This window comes from Egretta garzetta, unplaced genomic scaffold (assembly GCF_000687185.1).
Source record: "Egretta garzetta isolate BGI_Z169 unplaced genomic scaffold, ASM68718v1 scaffold628, whole genome shotgun sequence".
Lineage (NCBI taxonomy): Eukaryota > Metazoa > Chordata > Aves > Pelecaniformes > Ardeidae > Egretta > Egretta garzetta.
Genome location: NW_009260535.1, coordinates 351,233 through 359,845, shown reverse-complemented (window position 1 = coordinate 359,845; position 8,613 = coordinate 351,233). Strand labels below are relative to the sequence as shown.

Here is an 8,613-nt window from a genome sequence, read left to right as displayed (position 1 = left end):
CATCTTTCTTGTAGTGAGGGGCCCAAAACTGAACACAGCATTCGAGGTGCGGCCTCACCAGCACCGAGTACAGGGGCACAATCACTTCCCTACCCCTGCTGGCCACACTATTCCTGATACAAGCCAGGATGCCGTTGGCCTTCTTGGCCACCTGGGCACACTGCTGGCTCATATTCAGCTGAATGTCAACCAGTACCCCCAGGTCTTTTTCCACCAGACAGCTTTCCAGCCACTCTTCCCCAAGCCTGTAGCGTTGCATGGGGTAGCTGGGAGGATGCTTCCAGTTGCAGAGGGGTGATGCATTTGGCGGGGGGCAGCACGTGTGCCCATCTGGTGGAGCGCAGGGCAGGTGCTGGATGGAGCAAAGGAGCTGGGAAGCCCCGATGCAAAGCAGCAGGGACAAATGTGGCTTAAAGATCTGCCGTGGTTGAACATGGAGGAGTTTCTGAGCGATCCACAGTTTTTCCTGGACAGTGTGGTCATTCCATAGAGGGGACCTCCATGGCAGACGATGCCTTGGTTGAGTTTGAACCCAATACATGTTCCTGTTGATGGCCCAGTCCTAATCGCAGTGCAGTGCTGAGCATTCAGGGTTTTGGGGCTGCTTCATGGAAAAAGTGAACTTTCAGCTGTGTTTTTGCAAAGGGAGAAGCTGGAGCGTGGAGTCACGGCGAGCGCAAGGTCACGCTCAGGTTGGTGTCAGTCTCTGGTCCGATTGCAGCGACCGGAGATGGACCCGCCCTGCCTCTGCAGAGCTCTGCCCATGGCAGAGAGCGGTCCAAGGATTTAAGCAGGGTGATGCTGAGCATGCAAAGACCGGATTCAGCACAAATCAGTTAAAATTTTCCCGTTGGCAGGACAGCGGGGTGTCTGGCTCATATTGGGGTGCCGTGCTACCAACAGCTCCTTAGCATTGAGATATGGTCCTGCAACGCAGTCGGGGATCCTTTGGAGGGCCTGACTGCCCCTGTCCCCATCCAGGTGTCAGCGCGGGGCTGTCCCTGCTCTCCCTCGCTTGGGCTTTGGTCTCCTACAGCCGCTTCGCCTGCCTGCTGAAACCCGGACACCTCTGCCCGCCGGCCACGGCCATCCTCTGCCTGCTGCTCTGGAGGACAGGGATGCTGGGCACCAGGGTCCTGGCCCTGGTGTTCTTTGCCAGGCTGTATTCCTTTTGGGTTTTTGCTGTGGCAGGTAAGACTTTTGATCATCTTCACAGTGCCCCATCCTGCTGTCAGCCACGGGGATGCTCCTGGTACTGGAAGGGCTTTGCAGCCTCCCCCCAGGAATGGCTTGGCCCTTTCAGTCCTTTCCCCTTGCAGGTGTCCACTGGTTGCTCATGTCCTTCTGGCTGGTGGCCCAGCAGACGGACATCGTGGCCCAGCCTTGCCGCTGGAGGCTGTTCAACTGCCTGGTGGGAGCCGTGTACATCTTCTGCTACGTTAATGTCCGGCCCGGTCCCTCCAGGCACAGGGTGGCCGTGTTTTATGCAGTAAGTATCCAGGATATTCGGTATTCCACATGGATGCAGCTGCTAGGGAGAAGCAATAGCTTCAGACTCTCCTTTCTCATCTCTCCCATCACCACTTGGTAAAAATCCAGCATTTCCCATGTCCTGACGAAGCCACACGGTCACTGAGGTGGATGGATGCGCTTTCTGCGCTGGCTTTGTCCCAATGTCCCAATGACACCAGAGCGGCTGTGCAGCTCCGCAGTTATTTTTCATGGTAAAAAAAGGTCGAGACCTTGCAGAAAGTTCAGGTCAACAACCCTTAGGTTTTATGTGATAAGTTTAAGCACAGCAAATCAGCAAAATCTAGCAACTGTGCCTTTTTTCTGTCATCAGAAGCACGTCTGAAGCCTTCAGAAGGATAAAAGTGACAACTCCCTTCCTTCTGCCCTGCAGGTAATGCTGATGGAAAACACCCTCCTGCTGCTGCTGGCCACGCGGTTCCTGCAGGCAGAGCTAAGGAACAGCCTGTGCGTGACCGGGGCCGTCATGGCAGGGTCTGCCATAGGTGAGATCCGCTGGGTTTTGGAGCCTGGATTGCATGTTCTCAGGTTAGCTTGAGTAAAGGAGCATCATTGGTTGTTTTAGTTGCATCAGGCTATTTGCTTTAGTTCTTCCAGCTGAAGCATCTGAATGTATTTGATAATACATGAATCCACCTTGAGTTTCGTTTCTTCATCAGTTCTTGGAAGCCCATCCCTGAAGGGGGAGGCTCGCAGAAATAATCGAGACATCACCAAATGGCGCGGGTACCGCTGCCGCATACAATATATGCAATTTTAAAGCACATTTTTGTGCTTTTAAAGCACATTTTTTGATGCAAAGCATCTTTGTGCTTTCCACGCTCTCGGTGGTTGGTGACCAGCAGAGGCAGCGGTAGAACACAGGGGAACGCTGCAGGGAAACGTTTTCATTTGGGCATATAGTGATGATTTATGAAGGTGGCTTCCGATTGATCAGCCATCACGGGGTGTATTTTGGAAATACGCTGGTGTGGGGCCGTGCAGAACTACAGCAGCTTTCTCCCACCCTGTCTTCTTTCAAAGACCAGTGCTGCTTCTGTAAATCATAGAATCATAGAATGGTTTGGGTTGGAAGGGACCCCTAGAGGTCACCCAGCCCAACCCCCCTGCAGGGGCAGGGGACACCTTTAACAGATCAGGGCTCACAGCCCCGTCCAACCTGGCCTGGAATGTTCCCAGGGATGGGGCCTCCACCACCTCTCTGGGCAACCCCTGCCAGGGTTTTATCACCCTCATTGTACAGAATTTCTTCCTTAGATCCAGTCTAAACCTACCCTGGTTTAGTTTAAAACCATCCCCCCTTGTGCTGTCCCAGCTGGCCCTACTAAAAAGCTTGTCCCCCCCTTTCCTCTGGGCCCCCTTGAAGCCCTGACCGGTCGCACTCAGCTCTGCCCGCAGCCTTCTCTTCTCCAGGCTGAACACCCCCAACTCTCCCAGCCTGGCCTCAGAGCAGAGGGGCTCCAGCCCTTGGATCATTTTTGTAGCCCTAAATGATCTGTGATGGAGAAGATACGCCATACCCTGCCCATACCCTGCCTTACTCCATACCCTGCCCATAAGGCAGGCAGCAGCTATGGCCAGCTGGTGCGTTTAGTTCCCTAAAGATTTAATGTGCAAAGCTGAAGGAGGGGGAAGGTTGTCCCATGCTTGCAAACAACCCATCAGCACCTCTGTTTGCAAAACTGGCACTGGGCAAGGATGGGAGTTGCTGTTTGCTGGGTGAGGTCCCCACCAGGCTCATGTTTTCCCAGTGGGATGGAGGCAGAGGGAAGCTGCAATGTCCATGTGCTGGGCTTTCTGCATCTCCCCAGAGCGGCTGTACACACATCAACTGTGGTCAAGAAAGGGCGCGTTTGGGCTGGAAAAAGAGAAATTCCTCTGACCTCAAACGAGTTTAGGATAGAAGTAGGAAGGTGTCTTAGAAACCTGCCTGCAGCTCTGCTGAGAGGGACCATGAGCCAGCAGGGTGCCCTTGTAGCCAAGAAGGCCAATGGCATCCTGGGGTGCATTAAGAGGAGTGTGGCCAGCAGGGCGAGGGAGGTTCTCCTCCCCCTCTGCTCTGCCCTGGTGAGACCCCAGCTGGAGCACTGTGTCCAGTTCTGGGCTCCCCAGTTCAAGAAGGATGAGGAACTCCTAGAGAGAGTCCAGAGGAGGGCTACAAGGATGATGAGGGGACTGGAGCATCTCCCCTATGAGGAAAGGCTGAGGGAACTGGGCTTGTTAGCAAGAAGGATGAGGAACTCCTAGAGAGAGTCCAGAGGAGGGCTACAAGGATGATGAGGGGACTGGAACATCTCCCCTGTGAGGAAAGGCTGAGGGAACTGGGCTTGTTCAGCCTGGAGAAGAGAAGACTGAGAGGGGACCTCATCAACGCATAGAAATATCTTAAGGGTGGGTGTCACGAGGATGGAGCCAGACTCTCCTCAGTGGTGCCCAGCGACAGGACAAGGGGAAATGGGCACAAACTGAAGCAGAAGAGGTTTCAGTTGAACGTGAGGAAGAACTTCTTGACTTTGAGGGTGACGGAGCACTGGAACAGGCTGCCCAGGGGGGCTGTGGGGTCTCCTTCTCTGGAGATCTTCAACCCCCACCTGGACACTGTCCTGTGCCCCCTGCTCTGGGTGAGCCTGCTTGAGCAGGGGGTGGCACTGGGTGATCTCCTGAGGTCCCTTCCGACCCCTGCCATTCTGGGATTCTGTGTCTCATTTAATGGCTAGAGGACAGGGATGCTGCGAGACGGGAGGGATTCTTGCACCCCACACCTCCTCCCTGCCCTGCGCCCTGGCTGCTGGTGCTCAGCACCTGCCTTGCTGTGCAACTATCGCTCTGCAAACCAATCCAGGTGAAATCCGGCCTTCAGAGTGGGCTCAGCACTCCCTTTCCCAAAAGCTGCTGGAGAGGGCTTCTTGCATCCCTAAAAATACTTGAAAGACGTGCTGCTTGGACACCTGATGTCCAGCAGCATCTCTGCGAAGGGCCTGTTAAACCTGGGGGTGGCAGCGAGGTCTGGTCTCACCTCCACACCTCACTGAAACGCTGCTGGGACTCGTCCCTTGACACCTTTCTGCTCTTTTTTAGGTGCCACAGCTCTGGTGGTTTATTACAGCCTGCTCCATCCCAAGTCCACAGAGATCTGGCAGGGCTTCCTGGAGACAACCTGCAGTGCCGTAGCCACCAGTGAGGACGAGGTTGCTGGAGATGGCTCCCAAGCAGGGCAGAGTTTGGGAATTTCGGGAGACAGAGAGTCTTTGGCTGGGGAAGGGACCATGGCAGATCCCAAAAGTGGGAACAGTTCATCGCTCCTGCAGCTCAGAGGGTGTTTGGAGGACAGCTGGACAAACCATCACCACTGGCTGCTGGTCAAGCTGGCCTTGAAGACAGGAGATATGTCCACAATCAACGCAGCTTTCGGAGATGGTGGCGTGGGAGAGGTTTACCCTGGAGGATGGATGATGGGGAAACCCACCGGTGTTGAGCCTGGGGCAACCCCTTCCCTCCCCATGAGGGAAATCGCTCCTCAGGGTGTTGAGTCTGGTGAGAAATTGCTGGTGGTAGGAAAGGGAGGAGGCAGCAAACCCAGCGCCGGCGCTGCGAGGACGACACGGGAGGACGGTGCGGGGCAGGAGCCTGGTTTTCACCCGGCCATATCCTTTCCCAGCAGCTTCTCCCCAGATCCTGCCGAGGGCTCCTCTCTGTATTTCAGCGCCAGTGCGGGAAGCATCGCCTCGCCCGGCACGGGGACAGCCACGGCTGCGTGCGTGGCCCACCTGCAAAGGGACGATGAATGCCAGCCTCCTGCAGGCTGCCTGGGAGGAGGAGGGGATTTATCCCTTGAGATGGGGAGCATCAGCCCAATCCTGGACACTTGTGCCCACAAGCATCTGCAGAGCAGGTCCTCCCTCGGCGGCACAGGCAGCCGTGGGGTGGGGGGTCCCCCCAAAGAGGGCTCAGAGCCCCTGGGGCCAGAGGGTGCCCTCACGGGGCAGCATCACCTTTGGGGCACCCACCCTTGTGGCACACAGGGGACTGATGTGAGGAGCAAGCTGAGGCCACCGTGCTTCACCTCCACCCCCAAGGCTGACCCTCGATGCCCACCGCAAGGACTGGGGGAGCCGGGAGAGGGGACAGACCCCTCTGAGTTGCTGGGGTGACCCTGGAAATCGCTGTAGTGTCACCTTGGGTCAGCATCGGGGCAGGTGCCGCCTCGGTAGGGTACGGCAGGAGGTGGTGGGATGTCAATGCTGGCCATGAAGACTGTCCCCATGGTGCCCCTGCTGCCGGGCAGGTGTGCTCCTCCACCGCTAGGACATCACCTTCCCTCCCTGTGCATCTTCTATGGGCAGTTTTGGAAAGCTTCAAAGGTCTTAAAAAGCCTTAAAAGTCCAGGTTTAGGTATTTATTAAACTTATTTATGTAACAGTCCTGCAAGTGCCTATACAAGCTGCTGGCCTGTCCCAGCATGGAGATCTGGCTGCTGTCTCCAGGGGCTGCAACGCTGGCCAAAGCAGGAGTCTTCTTAGGAAAAATAAGTGCCGAAACCAGAAAAATAATGAGTTTTACTCTCAGATGCTTTTCCTTCTGGGCTTAATAAGCATAAAAGTAAGGCTCAACGGTGCTTGATTTATTTTTCCTCCACCAGGTTCATCTTGAGAGCTTTACCAACTCCATTTGCTGGGGCCATATTGGAGCCCAGACCCCCTTCATACTGCAAACCACAACCTCAGCACCATGAATTATAGACAAAAGCATGCCCTGCTTGCTTGCTTACTGTCCTGCTTCCCCAAGTGACCTTTTCTGCCCAGGCTCTTCCTTACCCCCTTCCACCCAGCTGCAGATAATCCAGATCCAGCTGGATGCTCCCTCTTAAATTTAGCCTCGAGCCAAATCTCAAAACAGATTCACATCCATAAAATCCACCGTAAAATCTCCATTGCAGGCAGGGTTTATTTGTTTCGGGAACTAAAAGCCTCAATACCGTGGTCTCAGAAATAGCCAAGGCTGGCCATGAGTTTTTGCCCAGGACATGGCTTGACATGTTGGTTGGGGTCTGGTCTGCAGGGCTCACCAGCAAGCTCATGGGGGCCAGCTGGTGCACATCTGGCCGCGTCCTCCAGCTGTGGTCCTGCGGCAGGCAGGGCTCCGGTGGTGCCACAGGGCAGGAGATGCAGCCGGAAGGATGGGCATGCAAGGAATTATTTAAAAAAGCTTCCATGTAGCATTCACTACTCAGGATTGGCCTAGCCAGATTTTTTTCAAGCTGATCTGGGCACTGACAACCCCCCTGGTGCCGGTTTTGGACTGAAGCCGCTTTCCGACGTGGTGAAAGCTCCACGTCCCCGTTCGGCCCCCAGCACCGCCGTGCTGTGGCTGTGCTCCACAGGGAGGAAGCATTGCAGCAGCTTTTCCAGAGTCCTCCTCACTACGTGTCTCACACAGAAGGCAGCGGAGCTGCTGTGGCATTGTGGAAGTTTTTATCTAGTTTGGTTTTCTACCTTTGATAATATATAACGATGCGTTAAAAAACAAACTGGCCTTTGCTGTGTCTGTGTCTCGTGTTGGGGATGGACATAAGCGTGGAGAGGTCCCCTCTGGACCTTGATATCCCGCTGCTTTGCAAGCAAACTGTTCTGCAGCTTCTGGCTGGATGTGACCTCGCCTCCTCCCATCTCCTTTGCAGTCCATTTTCCTGTTTTCTTAGATTTTCATGGGATCGTTTAGGTTGGAAAAGACCTTTAAGATCATCAAGTCCAACCATTAACCCAACACTCCCATCCCACCCCCAAATCCTGGCCCTCAGCACCTCTTCTGCCCGGCTGTTAAATCCCCCCAGGGCTGGGGACTCGACCCCTTCCCTGGGCAGCCCCTTCCAGTGCCTGACAGCCCCAAGGGGAAGGAATTGTTCCCCATGCCCAACCTCACCCTGCCCTGGCACAACTTGAGGCTGTTTCCCCTCGTCCCATCGCCCCTTCCCTGGGAGCAGAGCCTGATCCCCCCGGCTCCCCCCTCCTCTCAGGCAGTTGTAGGGAGCGATGAGGGCTCCCCTCAGCCTCCTCCAAACTAAACCCATTCCGGTTCTACCCGCCCCCAGTCAAGCTGTTGAATTGAGCAGGGTTTTTCCCTTTCTCCAGCTGGAGGGTGTGCAAAGATAGGACACAGATATGAACGGGCAAAGGACTCCACATCTCCTTTCTGTCTCCTTCACACTTTTCTCCTGCAGCCCCAGGACAAGTTGCCCTTTGGGATTTTGGAGAAGGGTCTGCATCCAGCACCTTTCTGAGCGGGGGCCACCTCAGCCTGCAGGACCTGGGCACTTCGATGCGGCATGCAGAGAGCAGTGGGTTGGGTGAGTTTGGCTGCTGCGGGTGAGTTGCAGCTCAGGAGGAACGGAGATGGCAAGCTGGGACATTGGTAGCCCTTTGGGGTGGGGATGCAGACCTTTACTGGCCAAATTTCTGTGCCAGGCAGTGGATGCTGGGAGGAAGGATTGGTTATCTCTTCCTGGTCCCATTCCCTCTTGCCAGAGTGGGAAACCGGGTTCACCAGGGGGGGTGGCTGGTGGAAGCTGCCCCTGTCCCCACCCCGGTCCCAAAGCAGGGTGAGTGATGCTGAACCAGGCAGCAGTGCCTCCTCACCCTATCCCCAAACCAGGACCAAACCAGGTCTAGGACAGGGAATTCCTTTCCTTCCCTGAGCAGGATCATTCTCTTCCCAACCCAGAGCCTTCCCTATAGGTTGGAGAGATCCCATGAAAGGGGCTGTGTCCTATATAAATCGATCCAGGAGATCTGATTTTAGCAACCTTGAGAAGAAACACTAACATGACAAGAAGTGTTGAAACTACACGCTAAATAAAGACTGGTAATAGTTGGGGTAGATTTTGAGCATCGAACCCTAACATCTGAGGTCAGGCAGGTGGGAAAACAACCCACCAACCCAAGGGTCACAACGCATGGCGCTGCACTTGGTGGGAATCTCTCCTTGTACGCTCTACTCAAGCCACATCAGTGCTGACCTTGGCTCTACACCCTATGGTTGCAACCCTACGGGCTGTAATCATTTGCATTGACTGCAGAAATCAAATGC

The 8,613-nt window shown here is 55.0% G+C and overlaps 1 protein-coding gene across 1 annotated transcript in view; it reads left to right on the top strand.

Moving 5' to 3' along the window:
* The window catches only part of XKR5 (XK related 5), a gene marked incomplete at its 5' end in the record, with an annotated part of 7,976 nt that extends 904 nt beyond the window's left edge, over positions 1–7,072 (top strand). The window contains 4 exons of the mRNA XM_009644605.2: positions 982–1,191; positions 1,320–1,489; positions 1,904–2,015; positions 4,609–7,072. Coding sequence (XP_009642900.2) covers positions 982–1,191; positions 1,320–1,489; positions 1,904–2,015; positions 4,609–5,681 — 1,565 coding nt within the window. The remainder of the gene's footprint in view (positions 1–981; positions 1,192–1,319; positions 1,490–1,903; positions 2,016–4,608) is intronic.
* Between the last annotated feature and the right edge of the window lie 1,541 nt (positions 7,073–8,613).